Source organism: Ovis aries, chromosome 3 (genome assembly GCF_016772045.2).
Source record: "Ovis aries strain OAR_USU_Benz2616 breed Rambouillet chromosome 3, ARS-UI_Ramb_v3.0, whole genome shotgun sequence".
Taxonomy (NCBI): Eukaryota; Metazoa; Chordata; class Mammalia; order Artiodactyla; family Bovidae; genus Ovis; species Ovis aries.
The window spans coordinates 51,938,936-51,960,532 of record NC_056056.1 but is presented as its reverse complement, the minus strand read 5'-3'; the positions used below and the strand labels follow the sequence as shown (position 1 = coordinate 51,960,532).

The 21,597-nt window shown below is 39.1% G+C and overlaps 1 protein-coding gene across 4 annotated transcripts in view; it reads right to left on the bottom strand.

The window, feature by feature from the left end:
- Positions 1–21,597, bottom strand: part of CTNNA2 (catenin alpha 2) — a 1,404,594-nt gene that overhangs the window by 58,473 nt on the left and 1,324,524 nt on the right. For all 4 annotated transcript variants that reach the window (XM_012169003.5, XM_042246023.2, XM_042246024.2 and 1 more), the window contains exons 13-14: positions 18,012–18,163; positions 7,242–7,355 (exon numbers count right to left, since the gene is read on the bottom strand). In XM_012169003.5, coding sequence (XP_012024393.2) covers positions 7,242–7,355; positions 18,012–18,163 — 266 coding nt within the window. The remainder of the gene's footprint in view (positions 1–7,241; positions 7,356–18,011; positions 18,164–21,597) is intronic.

Sequence of the window (21,597 nt, the reverse complement as noted above, 5' to 3'; positions counted from 1 at the left end):
CAGGGATGGCATATCCATTCCCAATCCTTCACTGTGGAAATCCTGGGTCAGCCATGGCTCCTTGGAGAGCCTATGAGTATGCACAGAAAAGCTGTGATGGGATAAAATGTAGGATTAGGAAGGAAAAGTTGATTTTCAACAGTTGCTAGCAGGGGAATGTAGAAAAGGAAGAACTACTGTTGATTCTCACTACTTGTGGATTTTTTTTTTAATTTGCAAATTTTCCTACTCTTTAAAGTCTATCTGACTCGCAAATCAATATTTGTGATGCTTTCAGTCATTCGCAGACACACGCAGAGCTGCCAAAATTTGAGTCATCCGACATCCATGTTCCCAGATGAGGTGGAACAAGGGTGTCTTTGCCTTCTTGTATTAGCACTCATACCAGAAACAAGTGTCCTTTTTGCAGTCTATTTAGTACCACATTTTCCACATCTTTGCACTTTTTGTTGGTGGTTTAGCTGTTTAACATGGTCCCCAACCCTAGTGTAGAAGTGCTGTCTCATATCTCTAAGCACAAGAAGGCTGCAAAGTGCCTAATGAAGAATATATATGTATTATACGAACTTTATTCACACATGAGTTTTAGTGCTCTTAGATATGAATTCAATGTTCATGAACCAAAACTAGGGAAAAAAACAGAAGCATTCTTTAAACAAGATTATGTATCGATGGGTTGAAGGAAATGTTAAGACTAGCAGCTCTCAGGAACCTAACCCTGTATTTCCCATAGGAACAATGATTCTGTAGTTGCTAATTAAGCATTCATGGTGACTTTATAGAACATGAGGCCATGAATAAAGAGAATCAACTGTACTTGTTAAACACTATTTATGTAGCAGGTGCTGAGTGAAATGTCTGACACCAGTTCATGGCGCCACCTTTTGTAGCCTGCGTCACTGAAAGGAGCATGTCAATCCATGTGTTAGCACTGGGGTCCCTCTGGTGCTGGGATACAGGTATCCTCCAGAAGAATGACCAAGAAAGCATGATTAGGGATACATACAGTTTTTACAAGGGACAAGTAAATAACACCCAAAAAACGAAATGCTTTCTAAATTGTAAAGCTCCTCCCAGTATAAGTGAATAGTTCTAAGGAGAGGTAGCTGATATCTAACTGAAATATCAGGGGATACAAGATTAGAAGAACTGGGCTCAACCTGGCTCTGTCACTGACTTAAGACCTCATTGCTACTGGATCATATCCTTAACTTTTTGAAATATAAGGTTAGTAGACAATTACCTCAATTACTTCAAAATGCTATGATGGACAGAAAATAAAATAATAAATATGCTACATGTTTGTCTGAAAAAGTGACAGTAAGCATGTATGGGGTTACCGTTACCATTGTTATCATTATTTCTATGAGCTTTTCTTTCCAGCTGCTTCTCTAGCTTATTACATAGCTGCCATCAAAGAGAAGGGATGGAATCAGAGACTGTGTGACTACCTATAAATGGAAATCAACAGAATTCCTTGAACACAGGCATGCATCCTGGGTATTATACTAAAAGACTTAAAATGTCAAACATTTTATCTACTTAATTATTTTATAAGAATAATACTATTATTATCCCTATTGTATTAATGATGATACCAAGATCCAAGAAAGTTAATTAACTTTGAACATTACACAACTAATGAACTGTAAGAATAGGATTCAAAGCCAGGTCAGCTAACACCATACTTAACCATCCTGCACAATGAGATTACCATGCAGGACAGTGCAGGTTAGACACTGCCTAGTGATTCCAGTCCAACAGGGCAAAGGTCACTGAAACTGCAGCCTCTGTCCACCGGGCTGAGCATCCTAGAGTCAAGGCTTCATCTGCCCAGGGTAAAGGGGTCTGATTTGCATAAAGGTATCCTTGAACTAGCAGCTTCCCAGATGCTACCTCTTACTAACAATGTCTACTAAACGCCATGCATGTATGTGTGTGACTTTATACAAATAGCATGTGTCTTCATGTGTATGATGTCTGTGTGTGTATATATATATACATTATATATATAATACATATATATATAAACTTAGGTCTATAAATATGTGTGTGCATGTGTATACAAATATTAAAAATCCATATTTTAAAAGTCAAACTAGTTCAGATACAATAGTTAAAGTATTTAAAATACTACTATCCGAAAAGTATTTTAAAGTACTTTTAAAATGTATTTTAAAAGAGTTAATATACAAAAGTTTGTTATAAACTCATATATGTAACATCGTACTAATTTCAAAGCAGCTATTCCAATACTTTTGAGATAGGTTTGGATTTGCACAAGTTTCCTGAAGCACCCCATCTGATATTCTAAAGGTGTCTAAGATTCATTTGTCCTCCTCATACAAAATTGATAACCATGCTTTACTTATACCCTACAAGTCCTAACCAGCAACATTTAAAGCATGTATTAGGTGCTTCTCGTAAAAAAAAAAAAAAAAAAAAAAGAATCTATAAAACTGCTGGGCAGACCTCCAGATTCTACATTCAATATCCAGATTCTAGCAATAAACCTATCATTGTCCCCAAAGGATTAATTTGTGTATTAAAAGGTTACACGTGTCGGTCAACTGTTATCACTTGAGTTTCAATCGTGCAGTTTAGTATTTGAATATTAACTGCCTTGCTCTGACTCTCTCATTTCTATTAATGCCCTGCCTCTGACTTCTCTTTGAGTTTCCTGAGGGCAAAGACCCCAGCATCCGCCTCAGTGTAGAAACTAAATGCATACCTTTTGATTGACTGTTCACACATCTCTCCACTCACCCTATTGACACAGTTTGAGAGAAGTTAACAGAACTGACAAACATTTTCTGAGGGCACAATTCGGAAGAAAAACCAGCCCCTTCAAAGCAAATTCGCAAAGGAAGCTGTTATTTTGACTCTGGGGGTGCTTCACCCACATAATGCACTTAATGGTGTGTGACTTGGGTGTAAGAGTCATTACATTTGCTTCTGCTAACGTAGCTATCGATGAAGCAAAGTCGTTTCCTAAATATTCTTAAAATGCTCTTGGCTTTTAAAAATTCATAGTTGACCTTTTCTGAAACTGGAATTTAAAAAAAGGTTATCTATAAACAGTAGATCACAAACTGTGAAATTTGCAAGTTAATCAAATTAAAATTCAACACATGAGTTTTAATTAGGTCTTATCAATGTAACTCAGCAGTTTGAAATGTTAACACATTAAAGCCCTTCTAGCTAGGGGGGAAAAAAAAAAACAACAACTTAGAGGCTGGCTACATTCAAGTCAAGTTGAATACAAAATACATAATGTGCAATTGTTCATTCCCTCAAACTAAGGAAACATAAGGAAAATGGTTTTGATGAGGCAGGGGGAAGAGAACGAATCAGTTTTTCCTGTTTGTGTCATGTGGTCGCCTGGGGTGGTCTGAGATTTTCCTCTGCTTTCTGTGTAGCCAAGCACAGCTATCCAGATTGTTGATCTGGGACCTCAACTCGGTGGCCTCAGAGACTTGAATTCACAACATTTCTTACCCCGCTGCCTCAGGCTCCTAGTCTTTCCTCTGAACATCCAACCATTTTCTTCTGTGTGATTGTTCTAAACTTTATTAAGGGAAGAAAGTGAAAGTGTTAGTCACTCAGTCGTGTCCGACTCTTTGCGATCCCGTGGACTGTAGCCCGCCAGTCTCCTCTGTGGAATTCTCCAGGCAAATATACAGGAGTGGGTTACCATTTCCTTCTCCAGAGGATCTTCCCAACCCAGGGACTGAACTCGGGTCTTTGATTGAATCCAGACTCTATCATCTGAGCCACCAGTAAAGCCCAAACTTTATTAAATAAAAGTGTGTATCACTGACACAAGCCAGCAACCTCTCAGTCCAGAATTTTTTCATCAATTTAAATCTCAAGGAGCTTTTTTCTAGTCTCAAAAGAATTCTTTTCCCAATCCCAAGATGAAAAATTACTTTTAAAGTCTTTGGACATCTGAACTGAAAAGTATTAGTATCTTAAACACACAGCAATAGTCTACCATGAAAGGTTTAAGTATATGCATGTTTATAAATAATGATTTAAAAGGTTAAAACTTAATGTGCCCATTTCTCTTCACTTGGTTTTAAAGCAAGATAATAAACATAAGTAATTAAGGAGTGGGTGACTTTTACCTGTCTCAGGCTGTGAAGTGAATTGGAAAATTAAGGTTCTTGTCTCATTAATTCAAGTGAAAACTTTCAGGATGGTCTAAATTATCCAGCTCTTTCAGATTAAATTATTGGCCAGCCTTCTAATGAATGGCTATGTTATGCTACAAGCATCATCATTTTCTTCATAAACTTAACATCATGTAATAACTCTTGGATAACTCTTGGGATACTTTTCATCATGCTTTCTCCTAATAATATTATGAAGTAGGATAATACATGTATATATATAAAGAGAGAGTGGGAGAGAGAGGTCACACACAAGGAAATGAGGCATAGAGAGGTTAAGAAAGTTACCCCAAAGCCGTACAGCTTGCCCTAATCCATTTTTAAAATAAGGTTTGTGTGACTCCAAATAATATGTTTTATCATGAAGGTTAAATGCCCAAGAGTTGTTGATTAATTTTAACTATGTCAGCTTTTAAAGAAAGAAGTTTATAAGATATCATGTTTAGGATCAAAGGTCCTGATAATTTCTATATTTCATCAGATCAGGGTATGATTGTTCTCCACTCAAATCCCCCCCCTCCCCTGTGTGTGTGTTTCTCTCTCATAAAACATTGTAGACAAACAGCAGACGGGAACACATAAAGGGAATAAAGCTTCACTCTAATTTCAGAATTTGAGAGCAACATTGGAATGGGTGCTAAAGTCTTTTTTTCCCACCTTAACCTCCTCTTGGATTTAATTTGCCATTTTCAGAGAATTTCCCTGAATGAGAACACAAAGTAACCAGAGGAGAGCTAGCTGATGGAAAGAGCAACTGCCTCTGTCAGGGACAACTTTTGCCTCCTCCACACTTTTGAACAAGTTAACACACTTCTGTGGTCAAAAGTTCGACCATCTGTCATCTCAGCAATTCAATGCACCCTCTTATTTCCAACTTATGGCCGTAATTCTATGTCTCTGATTTGTCATCATATAATTATAGGCTTAAATAGGCTGACTCAATAACTAATGCTGTCTGCTGCAAGTTACTCATACAAACCTCATGATGGTTCACAAAGACAAATCAGCAAGTGCTGAATTACAGGGGTAGTTTGTTCTTACTATCCTGGCCCATGTTCATCATTCATGCTGAAAAATCTTTTAAATAAGACCATTGTCTTCTCACTTACTGGGTGAAGAAATAATAGATGATGAAGATAGATGTCATCTGACTTTTGTTTCCACTCACTGTAACTGACTTAAACTTGAACATAAGATGCATGAAGTGGAAGTATAATGGGACTGCATTTTTCCTTGTAAAAAGTGAGGCTGTACCAATACTAAGTTGCAGTTAGTCAATCAAATTGACTTTGACCTGATTAATGTTTAGGTGAGTTACTCAAACTTGCCCTTTGTCACTGACATAAAAATGCTTGTTTTACTTCATTTTGAAGATGAATTGATCTGACTGATGAATTAGTGTAGTGTTACACCAGTACAGGCTTAAAAGACTCTCGCTTAATCAACTTCCCTATTTTCAATATTTTAAGGGGAGTAACTAAAGTCTACAAAGAATCTTTTAAAGTAGGGAGCCTCATACTCTGTTGTGTACTTTTCTGCTCTTACCAGCCTGTGATAAGAGATTTCTCTTCCAAAAGATAACAATTTTCAGTCATCCCCTTATTGAGCACTCAATGTGTGCCAGATATTATGCTCATTATTTTATAAATGTTAAGTGATCAAAACCTCAAAGGAATCTTATCAAACAAGCCTGTTATTTACTATAGATGATATAAAAAAAAAGCTCAGAGAAATTAGGCAGCATGTACCAAAGCATAGTCTTCACCCTACTCATTACAATTCAGAACTAAGTCTGTCTAAAATCAAATCCAGAACATCTCCAATGTTCTAACTTTTACTCACACTTCCCCCAACGATGTCCATTTCTATCTTCTAGATCATTTAATTGTTGGATGTGACTATCAGGAGAAATGGGATTTTAAAAGCAAAGACTTTCTTGACTCAACATAAAGCTTAGTCTTCTCTGAATTATCTTTATTTAAACCTTTGATTGGCTATTTTCTACTCTTTTTCAGAATTCTTATGCCAGTTTGAACTTTCTGGAGTTTCTAGATCCCTATTCTAAATTGCCATCTCTATCTCATGCTTCCTATTCATTATCTTTTAATAAGGAAAACTTGACAAAAGAGAATTAGAATATCCATTAGGATATCTCAGTTATACTATAATTACATTATTTTAGCTCTATAGAAGCTATGCCTTTAAAGGGTGGAGAATCTCACCCTCTTTTGCAATCCCCAGGAATTTTATCTGCTACTCCCTGCCTTGATTACTGGTAGCTTATCTTCAAGAAGCTCCAGCTAATAAGACTGGTCAGATTCCAGAATTTTCTTTGGAACACTTTTATTGGTGGACTGTCTCACAGAGTGTTCAAGAGAGTTCAACTGTCAGCCACAGTGGTGATCTTTTTATGGTTCTTGCTCCACAGTCTTTAACTGTTATATTTCTTGTATGTCTCTGTAATTTCTTTTTCAGTCACATGGATCTGGGGCTGCTGCCTTGGGCCTAGGTAGGTATCGGGGGAAAACTTCTTTCTCAACTCTGATGTCCCTGAACCAACTGCAAAATATGTGGTCTTGTTTCTCAGATACCCTAGGCCAGAGTATGGAGCAATAACAACCCCACTGGTAACAAAGTAGTACTCTCATTCTCCATTTGTGGTTGTCACCTATGTGGTTAACAAGCTTGGAGACTTTAAGAACTATGAAGTCTGGGAAAAGGTAAGATCTGAGCATTCTCTTATGCCTCTTATGCCCTGGTCAATGAACCATCTAATTATGACCTCTAAGCCCCACCAAATCCACAATACACACAAGTTTTGCTGTGATGTAGCTGCTATGATTTCAGTGATGGAAACAGAAGGGAGTAAGAAGGAATCAGAATCAGTGGTGGTGATTTCCACTGTGTAAAATATGAACTGCTAGAAATGAAACAACCCCAGATGACAGCCTGGATTTCTAGGCCATGAATCTCTAGGGTTTCAGGTACCTGGAAATCAGAAATTCCTTCAAACCAGTTTGGTGAACACAACCACTGTGCTCCAAACCAAAGTCCTGAATGTCCACTCACCCGTGCACTCTGTCCTGCAATGAGCTGGTCATCCTCAGTCTGAACACTTGTCCGGCTACGCACATCGTAATCTTCCTGCTCAAAGTCTGAATCATCTTCTAATTCTTCTGGGGTCTAAAAATACAGAGGAAAAGAGAAAAATCAGCATACAGATCTCCTTCAACTTATAATGGGATTAAATTCCAACAAACCCACTGTAAGTTAAAAATATCTTAAGTCAAAAATGCATTCAATGCACTAACCTACTGAATATCATAGCTTAGTCTGTGTGCACATGTGTGTTCAGTCACGGCTAACTCTTTGTGATCCCATAGACTATAGCACATGAGGCTCCTCTGTCCATGGGATTTCCCAGGCAAGAATATAGGAGTGGGTTGCCATTTCCTTCTCTAGGGCATCTTCCCAACCCAGGGATCGAACCTGCATCAGTGGCATCTCCTGAATTGGCAGGTGGATTATTTATCAAGAGCACTACCTGGGAAGCCATAGCTTAGCCTCAGTTCAGTTCAGTTCAGTTGCTCACTCATGTCTGACTCTTTGCAACCCCACGGACTGCAGTAAGCCAGGCTTCCCTGTCCATCACCAACTCCTGGAGCTTGCTCAAACTCATGTCCATCGAGTTGGTGATGCCATCCAACCATCTCATCCTCTGTCATCCCATTCTCCTCCCACCTTCAATTTTTCCCAGAATCAGGGTCTTTCCAATGAGTCAGTGCTTCCTATCAGGTGGCCAAAGAATTAGAGTTTCAGCTTCAGCATTAGTCCTTCCAATGAATATTCAGGACTGATTTCCTTTAGGATTGACAGGTTGGATCTCCTTGCTGGCCAAGGGACTCTCAAGAGTCTTCTCCAACACCACAGTTCAAAAGTATCAATCCGTTGGTGCTCAGCTTTCTTCATGGTCCAACTCTCACATCCATACATGACTACTGGAAAAACCATAGCTTTGACTAGACAGACTTTTGTGGGCAAAGGAATGTCTCTGCTTTTTAATATGCTGTCTAGGTTGGTCATAGCTTTTCTTCCAAGGAGAAACTTTTAATTTTATGGCTGCAGTCACCATCTGCAGTGATTTTGGAGCCCAAAAAAAGAAACTCTATCTTTGTCTCCATTATTTCCCCATCTATTTGCCATGAAGTGATGGGACCAGATGCTATGATCCTAGTTTTCTGAATGTTGAGTTTTAAGTCAACTTTTTCAGTCTCTTCTTTCACTTTCATCAAAAGGCTCTTTAGTTCTTCTTCGCTTTCTGCCATAAGGGAGGTGTCATCTGCATATCTGAGGTTATTGATATTTCTCCTGGCAATCTTGATTCCAGCTTGTGCTTCATCCAGCCTGGCATTTCGCACAATGTACTCTGCGTATAAGTTAAATAAGCAAAGTGACAATATACAGCCTTGACATACTCCTTTCCCAATTTGGAACCAGTCTGTTGTCCCATGTCCAGTTCTAACTGTTGCTTCTTGACCTGCTTACAGATTTCTTAGGAGGCAGGTGAAATGGTTTGGTATTCCTATCTCTTGAAGAATTTTCCACAGTTTGTTGTAATCCACACAGTCAAAGACTTTAGTGTAATCAATGAAGCAGAAGTAGATATTTTCCTGGAATTCTTTTGCTTTTTCTATGATCCAACGGTGTTGGCAATTTCCTAACCTACCTTAAAAGTGCTCAGAACACTTACAATAGCCTATTAGTTGGGCAAAATTGTCTAAGACAAAGCCTTCTTTATAATTAAGTATTGACTATCTCATGTCATTTACTGAATACTCTATTAAAAGTGAAAAAACAGAATGGTTTTCTGGGTACAAGATGGTGCAAGTGGATCTGCTGTTTGCCCTTATTATTGTGTGGCTAACTGGGAGCTGCGGCCTCTGTGTTCACACACTAATGGAAAACATGCTTCAGGTACCTTTCATTTGCCTATCATTGTTTTCTAAGTGCTTTACATACACAAACTCATACACTTTTCTTGATAGTCTTATGACATACACACTATTCTCTCCATTTACATACACGAAAACTGAGGCATGAAAAGATACACCTTGTTCAGAGTCTTCTAAAGCATACAGTTTGACACATGTACTCAAAAATCCTGTGCTCTGTTAATTTTAAGAGGATAAACTCAGGAGGTGGCAAGGATGGTGCAGGGAGGAAAGACAATGCCTTCATGTGAGATTATCTGCATAATTGTCTTTAGTCTGAATGCTGATTGTTACCCACAACTTGGCACACAGTAACACCATCTCTCAGGGCTGTGTCTTTCAGAAGGAAGGAGCAGATCATAAGCAGTACGACAATGCAGGTGCCCACTGCCCATCTAAAAGGGCACATTTTAATTTTGCTGGTTTCTTTGGCTATCTCAGTGTAATTAATCACGTGTGGTTATTGATGAAGTCTTGAGATTGATCAGACAGGCATAAAATGGGGTCTTTGGTGCCAATATCACATTCTGCCTAGTAATTTTCCAGGCTGTGGCATATCCCTCTTGTTTTCCTTCTCTCTTACCACCAACTTTATTAATATTCACTCACTCATCTACAGATGTTCAATTTTTTCCCTAGGAATATTAAAAGAAAGAGGTTTTGTTCCCAGTCTTTATTAACTCAAGCAGGGGGGGGGAGTGGGCAAACCAGTTCACATATTGTGGAATTTTCATTGTGGACAGAGACAAGCATCTCTGTTCATTTCTCACTTCTCTGGAGTGTGCCGAGGAACAATTACAGCAAGTTGGTAAATTCTGCTGACAGATGAGCTGACAAGATTGCACACACTTCTCATCATTAGATTTTGAAAAGGAGAGTGAAAAATAAAATGCAAAAACCTCACTCAACAGAAAAAAGGAGAAAATGACAGTGCCTATAGTACTGTGTCCAAACATTTCAGTGATCTGTGTGTTCAGTAGATGAGTCAATGGCAAGCACAACCTGGCAGCATAAGGCTCATAATGAGGAGTTCGTATTCAAGTGGTTATGGCTCAGGAACTAAAATAAAGTTTCAAAGTGAAAAAAAGAATACTGTACACCCAGGGGATCTGAACATGTGAGGCCTAACTCTGCCACTGATATGTGTTTTTCACAAGCCACTTATAGTTTTCCTGCTTTTCTGTCTCCTCACTCATAAAATAGCTAGTAACTGCTACTTGTCCTGCCTGCTTCACAGAATTCTAGCATCAAATATATACAAAAAAAGCTTGGTAAACAATACAAATAAAGTAATAAGTGACAGTGATCATTATTATGATTAGTAATAAAACATACACCTAATAACAACAACTACAATCGCCATCATCACAGGGATCAATTTTCACTACCCTCTATGGGTCAGGTGGGCTTTCCAGCTGGCTCTGTGGTAAAGAATATACCTGCCAATATAGGAGACATATGTCAATCCCTGCGTTGGGAAGATTCCCTAGAGAAGGAAATGGCAACCCACTCCAGTATTCTTGCCTGGAAATAATTCTTGCCTGGAAATTTTGTCTAGAAATAATAGACAGAGGAACCTGATAGGCTACAGTCCATAGGGTCACAAAAGAGTTGGATACTACTTAGCAACTGAACAACAACATGGGTCAGCCATTCAACTAAAGGATGTAATCCTTACAATGACCTAATGAAATGAACTTAATCCCAATTTAATAGAGGCATAAACAGGTTCCGAGTAGTTAGGTAAATTTTCCAAGCACCACACCTGGCTAGTCAAGGGTTCCGTAGCTTTTAACCTTTACAAGTACCATCAAGCAAATGGATGAGATTAAAATATTTTCTTGTGCCTAATCCATGTAGCAAACCCATTCAAACCACCCATATAAATAGTTCTGTGCATGTGGAGTTTTCTGAGTGCATGTAAACATGTCTCCTATTCATGCTGTCATTTTTAAAATAGTATTACATTTTGGTTGGTCAAGGATCCCCATAAATTAAAGGAGACATGGAAAAGCAGGGAAGGTCTGAAAATGGGCCAGGAGATTTGTATCATTAGATGATATCCTAGGGTAAAAGGAATAGAAAAAATATGCAACTCGTTGGACCAGAGACTGGCGACCTAACGTCAACCCTCAGTTCTGTCCTTATGTGCTCCCAGGGGAGGCTTTTTTTATGATGCGAGAGAATTACTTTGGTCTAGTCTTGCTTCCATGATGCTACTAGCAATGTATCTGGCCTATAAAATATCTCCCTTGTAAGAGTCTATCAGCTTAACGTGTGCCTTATACAGAGGTTCAAGAATATCGTGACTTGTACATAATCACACCACATAGTATCTGCAGAGTAGGATCAATCTGTCTGCATCAGCTTCCCAATCAAATTCTCAATCTTCTCTACAACAGCTTCAGTAAAGAAGCAAAATGAGAAAAGTTTGAAAAATTTACAGTCATCTCACCAGGACATGTGAAAAATGTGACTTGTATGTGTGTGTGTGTGTGCCCACGCATATGTGCTCAGTCATGTCTGACTCTGTATGGACTGTAGCCCCACCAGGATCCTCTGTCCATGGGATTCCCCAGGCAAGAATACTGGAGTGGTTGCCAATCCCTCCTCCAGGGGATCTTCCCACCCAGGGATCAAATCTGCATATCTTGTATCTCCTGGATTGGCAGGTGGATTCTTTACTACTGTGGCACCTGGGAAGCCCCCCAAACGTAGTAAGGACTATTTAAAGGATTGGCTCAGATGCAAATTAATTTCACTGGGAGCAGAAAGATGAAACTGTAAGTTGGCAACCACAACAGGAGACTTTGAGTGATGCATGAAGAAGGATTTCTCAACAGATCTCTAATCATTGCAATGGCCTGAAAACTAGAAAGTTGAATTTAAAATTTCCTGACCCAATATAGAACAAAATCTCCCTCTTCAGGACTGATCAGCCTCTGGCATCTCTAACCATTTTTACCCTGGAGGCCACCTAGCTTAGCTCCTTTTTTCTGCTCTTACCCCATACTTTGTATTTTCTCCAGTATAAGCAGGATACTCCATTTAAGATCTAACTCAGATCATGCTATTCTCCTGCTCAGAAAACTTCAATGGCTTCCATCATGCATTCAATATGGTTCTTAGGCCACATGCGTCATTCTCTCCGCCTCAAACACATTTCCCTGAGTACTTTTATGGCTTGTTAACCTCCTCCTTCTCTAAATCTCTTCTCAAATGTCACCCAGTGCACTTCTGCTGTAGCTCAGACGGTAAAGCATCTGTCTGTGATGCAGGGAACCAGGGTTTGATCACTAGTTCAGGAAAATCTCCTGGAGAAGGGAATGGCCACCCACTCCAGCCAGTATTCTTGCCTGGAGAATTCCATGAACAGAGGAGTATGGCAAGCTATATATAGCAGATGGGGTTGCAAAGAGTCAGACATGACTGAACAACTAACACACTCGATCACCCTTTATAAAACCCACCCCCATCCTATGCTTTATCCTCTCAATAGTTTGTTGGTTTTCTCTATGGCACATTAACTAATATATCTACTTGTTTATTCTCTGTCTCCCACCAAAAGAATATAAATTCTTGACTGGCCCTAACAATTTAGTGCCTGTTGCATATTGTATTACTTCTCAAACCTTGGAATATTATTGCACATCCATTGAGCTTGATTTTTATCACAGCAACAACCAGAAACACTGCACCACAAATACATGGTGTGATCAATATATGATCAAAAGGAATGCACCAACCTAATGTTTAAACTGTGAACTACCTTCAGCTAATATTTCTCATGGTATCTGAGAGATATGTATGTGTTTCCTTTGACATTTTAAAATATCTTGCAATGCTCCAGGGCATCTTCATGCCCATTTTGGGAGATGTGAAGTTAAGCTGTAGAATCTTATCTGAAGCCTGTCTTAGGTACTACTGTTTCTCCTTTCTGCTTTCAGAAGTTTTACATGCAACAAAATTAATGGGTTCCAATGACAAAAGTTCATTGTATAGACATTGTTATAGATTTTTTCATGGTCATTCTATGACAGGTAACTATTTTCCTTTTTGAATACAGCTATTCTGACACCAAGATATTTATCACCTTTTGTGCTACCCACCTACTTTACTTTCCAACATTAAATGTTTAACTCCTTGTGTATTAAATATGCCCTTGATCCTCCTTATTTGAAGATTCTTTATTTGAGAATTTGCCTACTCACCAAAGTTTCTCTGTAATCCCTAAATTAATATTTTTGTAGTAATTCACAGACGTGTGTGTACACGATATGGCAAAAACTTTTGATTCACCCGACATGCAAATTTCCAGCTGAGGTCAAACAGCACAATCTTCTGCTTTCTTATTTCAACTCTTATACTATAAACAAGTATCCTTTTTGCAGTCTGTTTAGTGCCACATTTTGCATTTTTGTCCTTTGTGTTATTTCTCTGCTTAAAATGGCTTCCAACTGTAGTGCTGAGGTGTTGTTAAGAATTCCAAAATGCAAGAAGGTTATGTTGCACCTTCCAGAGAAAATGTGTGATTGGCTATCCCTGGCGGCTCAGATGGTAAAAATCTGCCTATAATGCAGGGGGCCTGGGTTCAATCCCTAGGTCAGAAATATTCCCTAGAGAAGGACATGGCAACCCACTCTAGTATTCTTATTTGGAGAATCCCATGGACAGAGGAGCCTGGTGGGCTACAATCCATGGGGTTGCAAAGAGTCAGACATGACTAAGTGACTACACTGTCTTTCTTTCTTTTTCATTGTTTTGGCTATGAGTTCAATGTATATGTATCAACAATATAAATTAAATAAAATGTCTTTAAACAAAAACACACATTAAACAAGCTAATATATTGATCATTCGATGAATATGTGACCAGAGACTCACAGGAACCTAACCTTGAATTTCCCCTAGGAGCACTGATTCCATATTCCTTAATTCAGAATTCACTGAAGGCAACTACTGCAAATAATGAAAATCAAATAAATTCTGGTGAGCCATATTTGCCTATTCATTTTTTAAACTACTATGTTAAGGTAATCAGAAAATTCCTATGTAGCTAATAGGTCACCAAGGACAAGCCTCAGTAAGAAGCAAACAAAAAAAGTAGTATGAAAGAGACGTAGGGTTGACCTGCTCCCAAAGAGAAGTAAGAGCCTGAAAGATGAGGTTGAAATAACAGAAAGACAAGCTTTGTTTGCTTCAGAGGGTTGCCTTGAGCTGGCCTGAAGCACCTACATACTAACATCATCATTAAATATGTATTGATTGCTGAAAGACAAGGTGATGGGAAATCTGACCTTTCAAGGTCCTTTCTGCATATATTTTTTTGAAAAATTATTTTTTCTAAAGCATAATCAACACTTTGAGAGAGAAGGCATGGCCAGTTAGCTGGAAAAGAGCTCCACTTGTCTTACTGTCTCCTACCCGATTCAGTGCAATGATATTTTAAAGCAGACAACTATCACACATAGAAACCAAACCAAGAATTTAAGTATAAAATGAAGCCATTTTGGTGCTGAAAGGAGAAAGACTTTTAAAATAACAATTTGTACATACCATACATTTCTCCCTTCCTGTTTTAAGTGGTATGAAATCCATCCGATCAAATCATTTGAAATGTCAAGATGGAGGAATGACACTTTATGCAACAAAGATATGGCATTTTTACCTAAATTATGTTTTTTTACAGCTCATGAATGAATAAGTGAATGATGGCTATAAACTTGCTCAGCCTCCCAGATGAATAGTTGTCACAAAAATGTGAAGGCTAACAAAGCAGAAAAATGGCAAAAAAAGGGAATATGTCTTGAGAATTATAGTGGAATTTAGTGCCAAATGCTTTGAAAACATAACTCTCATGGTCTATTATTTCACAAGTTAGTATATAATGGGAGAAACACAGGTTTAAAAGCCTATTTTTCCTTTCTCCTCTAATTCTCACACTTTTCCCTCTGTCACCTTCCTATCTCCAGAGGTATCTGTTTCTCTTTTTCCCTAACACACATTGTATTTTTTTTAATATTTACTTTTATTTATTTATTTATTTATAGGCTGTGCTGGGTCTTAATTGCAGCATGGGGAATCTAGTTCCCTAACCAGGGATTAAACTCTGGGTCTCCTGCATTGGGAGCCTAGAGTTTTCGCCATTGAACCACCAGGGAAGTCCATCACACATAGTATCAAGCACTGTACCAAACAATGCATCACTGTGAAAGGAAAAAAAATGCAACTTTTGCTTCCCAAAAGTTCAGCCTAAAGAAGGTTGTTGCTGTCACTTGGTGGCTAATTTGTGTCCAACTCGTGACACCATGGACTATAGCCCACCAGACTCCTCTGTCCGTGGGATCTCCCAAGCAAAATACTGGAGAGGGTTGCCACTTTCCTTCTTCAGTGTCTAAGTCATGTCCAGCTCTTTTGTGACCCCATGGACTGCAGCTGAACAAGCTTCTCTGTCCATGGGATCTCTCAGACAAAAACACTGGAGTAGGTTGCCATTTCCTTCTCCAGGGGGTCTTCCCAACCCAGGGATCAAACCCATGTCTCCTGCCAATGCAGGTGGATTCTTTACTACCAGGGAAGAGCCACCAGGGAAGCTCCTAAAGAAAGTAATAGACCTCAAAAAAAAATAGTGTAAAGACTATGATTTTTTACTATTTTTTTTAAGAGATTACGATCTTTACACTATTTTTTTGAGGTTTAGAATGATGCTAAAGCTGGAACTCCAATACTTTGGCCGCCTCATGTGAAGAGCTGACTTATTGGAAAAGACTCTGATGCTGGGAGGGATTGGGGGCAGGAGGAAAAGGGGATGACAGAGGATGAGACGGCTGGATGGCATCACTGACTCGATGGACGTGAGTTTGAGTGAACTCCAGAAGTTGGTGATGGACAGGGAGGCCTGGAGTGCTGCAATTCATGGGGTCGCAAAGAGTCGGACACGACTGAGCAACTGAACTGAACTGAAAGAACAGTATCAGGTTTTTTGAGGCAGAAAACTTAAGGAAAGAAGATTTGAGCCAGGTCTTGAAAGACAGTAAGATTTTGACAGATCTAAAGTAGGAAAGTTGGAAGAACAGGAAATACGTCTGACCGTCTTGTCCAAAATTGAATTCCACATTGTTATATACATTTAGTACTGTCTGATACACTTATACAATTCTCTGAAAACTTTGAATTAATTATGGAATTATTATGAAAAAGAGATGTATATAACATGGAAAATCAAATTGCTTAAAGATGAGAAGATAAGAATATGCTATGGTTGCTCCTCAGCAAAGAAGCTAGCCGAACGTTTCAGGACAATCATTAATGTCCATAAAGATGGAAGAGAGACTCTTTCTGGTGATGCTCTACTCTGCCTGCTCAGATCACCTTGGAAGCATCATGCTGTGTCTTGGGTACCACAGTCAAAGAGGATACACATAGGTTTAATGACTTCATGATTTCAAAGATACCCAAATTTGGAGAATTAATGCCATACATGAACTCTTTAAAGAACTAAGTATGCATTGTCCAGAGAGACCAACAATCACAGATACTTCTTGAAGTACTGAAGGATTGTACACAGAAAATAAGTTTATTTAAAATAAATTGATTGCTACTGTTTTGCTGTGTTTGAGGGGATGTTGGTTTAGATGCTCAGTGGTCACCCCGAGAGAAAGATTTTCAAGATGCACTCAGTGATTAACTTATAGTGCATTGAGCAGCCCCAGAGACCACAATGAAGGTTGAGGATGGAGATATAGTCTAGGGCTGCCTCATCCAAAATGGTGGCTGCAGATACACGGAGCTATTAAAAACTTTAAATGCCGCTGGTGCCACATGTTGAAATGCTACCTTTGGATATTGACTGAAGTAAATAAAATATGTTCTTAAAACTAATTACATCTGTTTTTTTTCCTTATCAACATACCTACTAAAAATTGAAATTGTACATGTGGCTTATATATATTTCCATAGGATAGCAAGATGAGCACTGCAGACTCATCATCTCTACCTCAATCCTAATAGTCACAAACATATCCGTGTCATCAACCAAAGTTTATTTTATGAAAGATTTCTGTGGCTAAGAAAAGCATTTGAAACCTACTATACTTAACTGTCAATAAGGCAAGGACAAAAAATTCTCAACTTATGATGGAATATTACACAACTGTTAAATAGAATAAGGTAAGCTATTGTCTTCACAGAGATAGACAAAGGCACACTACGGGCAAACAAAGCAAGTTGTGAGTAAAGCTTAACTGAGTTTTGAAATCTGTTATATTATGTTTTCTCATGTGTGTCTAATCATCTAGGCAATAGTTTGGAAGACTCACAGCTACCCAAGATCAGAAGATTGGGGGATGGGAAGATAGTAAGAAATGTGATAGGAGAGGTTTGCTGAAAGATTATTTAGCCTTATTTATATCTTAATGATCTGTTACAAGAAGAATGTAGCTATCTATCACTTTAATGCATTGTCATTATTATTATCATTATCATGATCACTAATACTACTAAGTGGGGTGATCTTCATTTTCTTTAATCACATGGCTTGATTATAAGGGGAAATGGTGTTAGCAAAGGGGAATGGCAAGGGCACCCCTAAGTGGGTATCAAATTAAGGTAATAATGTGTGGAAGAAGCAGGCAGGACATCACCCTTCAGGACATTCAGTGCTGATCTAGACTTGTTGGGATCACTAATTCCTTTATAAGTAAAAAGTCCCCCTTGTCTGACCAAATGAGGAGCTAAACAGTTTACTATGTTAAACTAAATAATCAAGAAAAAATATACAAAGAGTAAATTCTTTGAGGACCCTACTGGACATTCCAAATCAGCTCCAAGCTACAGAGACCTCACATACCCTGATCATCAGCACAGCCTTTCTGATGTCCCGGACGCCGTCATACACCAGGCGAGAGGCATCGATGAATTCATTCTCCTCAAATGGCTGAGGGACGTTGGCACTCAGGGCTTCAATAGCAACCTCCACTTGTTCAGCAAAGCGTGGCATCACTGGTGTAAACAAAGTGAAAAGCAGTGGATTAGGCAGTCTTTCTTTCATGCTTCCTTATCTCTGTTAGGGAAGGTGGCAGGCTCTGGGCATTCCAACATTCAAGTGGAGCCTGGTGTCCACCTGTCCAGTACCCCTACTGGACCCAATTTAGTGATCTTTGTGCCACTTACCTTCAGTAGGGGGAGGAAATCATTACTCCATGAAAGGTGATGGTCTGCAACAGAGCAAGTTTGTGAAACCTGCCCAAGTTAGTGTGGTATACTGTATGTGAGTCCAGGTTTCATGTTATCCTAAGCTGAGTTTCAACTATGAACAAAGCTAGTGGAGGTGATGGAATTCCAGTTGAGCTATTTCAAATTCTGAAAGATGATGCTGTGAAAGTGCTGCACTCGATATGCCAGAAAATTGGGAAAACTCAGAAGTGGCCACAGGACTGGAAAAGGTCAGTTGTCATTCCAATCCCAAAGAAAGGCAATGCCAAAGAATGCTCAAACTACTGCACAATTGCACTCATCTCACACGCTAGTAAATTAATGCTCAAAATTCTCCAAGCCAGGCTTCAGCAATACGTGAACCATGAACTTCCAGATGTTCAAGCTGGTTTTAGAAAACGCAGAGGAACCAGAGATCAAATTGCCAACATCTGCTGGATCATTGAAAAAGCAAGAGAGTTTCAGAAAAACATCTATTTCTGCTTTATTGACTATGCCAAAGCCTTTGACTGTGTGGATCACAATAAACTGAGGAAAAGTCTGACAGAGATGGGAATACCAGACCACCTGACCTGCCTCTTGAGAAACCTATATGCAGATCAGGAAGCAACAGTTAGAACTGGACATGGGACAACGGACTAGTTCCAAATAGGAAAAGGAGTATGTCAAGGCTGTATATCGTCACCCTGCTTATTTAACTTATATGCAGAGTACATCATGAGAAACACTGGGCTGCAAGAAGCACAAGCTGGAATCAAGATTGCCAGGAGAAATCTCAATCACCTCAGATATGCAGATGACACCACCCTTATGGCAGAAAGTGAAGAGGAGCTAAAAAGCCTCTTGATGAAAGTGAAAGAGGAGAGTGAAAAAGTTGGCTTAAAGCTCAACATTCAGAAAACGAAGATCATGGCATCTGGTCCCATCACTTCATGGGAAATAGATGGGGAAACAGTGGAAGCAGTGTCAGACTTTATTTTTTTGGGTGGGGGGGTACTTCAAAATCACTGCAGATGGTGATTGCAGCCATGAAATTAAAAGACACTTACTCCTTGGAAGGAAAGTTATGACCAACCTAGATAGCATATTGAAAATCAGAGACATTACTTTGCCAACAAAGATCCATCTAGTCAAGGCTATGGTTTTTCCAGTGGTCATGTATGGATGTGAGAGTTGGACTGTGAAGAAAGCTGAGTGCTGAAGAATTGATGCTTTTGAACTGTGGTGTTGGAGGAGACTCTTGAGAGTCACTTGGACTGCAAGGAGATCCAACCAGTCCATTCTAAAGGAGATCAGCCCTTGGTATTCTTTGGAAGGAATGATGCTAAAGCTGAAACTCCAGTACTTTGGCCACCTCATGCGAAGAGTTGACTCATTGGAGAAGACTCTGGTGCTGGGAGGGATTGGGAGCAGGAGGAGAAGGGGACGACCGAGGATGAGATGGCTGGATGGCATCACCGACTCGATGGACGTGAGTTTGAGTGAACTCCGAGAGATGATGATGGACAGGGAGGCCTGGCGTGCTGCAATTCATGGGGTCACAAAGAGTCGGACATGACTAAGCGACTGAACTGAACTGAACTGAAGCTGAGTTTCACTTCTGCTAACTCCTAGCTGTGAAACCTTGACCATGCTCTCTTGCTGCTGCTGCTTTTACTCACTATGTCTGACTCTTTGTGATTCCATGGACTGTAGCCCACCCGCCTATTCTGTCTATGGGATTTCCCAGGCCAGAATACTGACTGGGTTGCCATTTCCTTCCTGACCCAGGGATTGAACACTCCTCTCCTGCCTGGCAGGTAGATTCTTTACCACTGAGGCACCTAGAAAACGTACCATCTTTTCTTAAATCTTCTAAATCTGTTTCTTTGTCTATAAAATAAAATAGTAAATCCTACCTTGGGGTTCAGTGAGGTAATGCATACAAATGCACAGGATGGCATCTGGCCTTAAAAAGCCTCAGTAAATATGCAACTAATATCATACACTAAAGTCACAGCTGGTTGAGTAGAAGACTTAGTCTACATCACTGCATAGTAAAATATGAACAAAATGATCCAATCCATTCCACTTCTTTCTGGAATGCAGGTCTTGAGACTTTGAAGGCGGGGAAATGGCTATGAAGGAAGACTTGTGGAAAGACTGTCTGAGAAGAGAGAGAAATCCTAGAATATTCCAAAAGAAAGACTACAGAAAGAGACCAATGGACTCAGAAATAAATTCGGTTCTGTTCCATTTTACCAGGACTTTGTTGATATGCCAGAGGATACATATGAACATTTTAAAATGCAGGCACCTCTTTCCCTAAATGAGGACACCTGCATACAGACTGGAAGTTCGTAGAAAGTACACTCAGTGGCTACTTAAGAAATGCTGCTGATTCACTGATTCTTGAAAATTATAACTCAATTTTTTCAACTGTTATCTTGTAAAACTCAATTCACATGGCAAATGAAAGCCAGAAGCACAATTTATTTTATTTACAAGGACAATAAAGTAGAAACGCCATTCATCTCTTTCCATTTCCGGACTCTCATGCCTGGTTCATCATGATCCTTCTTTTCATTCTCAGTTCAGTTCAGTCACTCAGTGGTGTCCGACTCTTTGCAACCCTATGAACCACAGCACTCCAGGCCTCCCTGTCCATCACCAATTCCTGGAGTCCACCCAAACGCATGTCCATTGTGTCGGTGATGCCATCCAACCATTTTTATTCTCAGTGGATATTCTAACATCCATTTTAATCCCTAGCATGAGAAACTCTGCTAAATTACTTTACTCTCAAGGGTCAGAGTAGCTAAAATAAAACACTTCTTAAAAATTGTATTTCTACTAGAAAAGTCAAATATTATTTTTAAAAGAAGAGTGTTAGAAGAAAACATAGTAACCACTCTTTCAATGGAAATTACCAAAACCAAAGCATTGCAAAAGGTAAATTTCCTCTGTGAGTAAATTACTATCATTGGTTCTCTATACTATTTGAATTTTTCACTTGGGCCTTTGAACTGCTTTTATATGAAAGGAACTGAGAGATATTGACCTGAATTGCTGCAAAATATGATTTAAATAAAAATATATTTCTAAAAACTACCACATTAAGCTAAAACCATTTCAGCTATCCATTTGTGTTGGGAATTAACTGTTTTACATGATTAACTAATCTAGATCATTGAGATTGACCTTCTTAAGCATGAAAACATTTTTGCATGTATCCATTATTT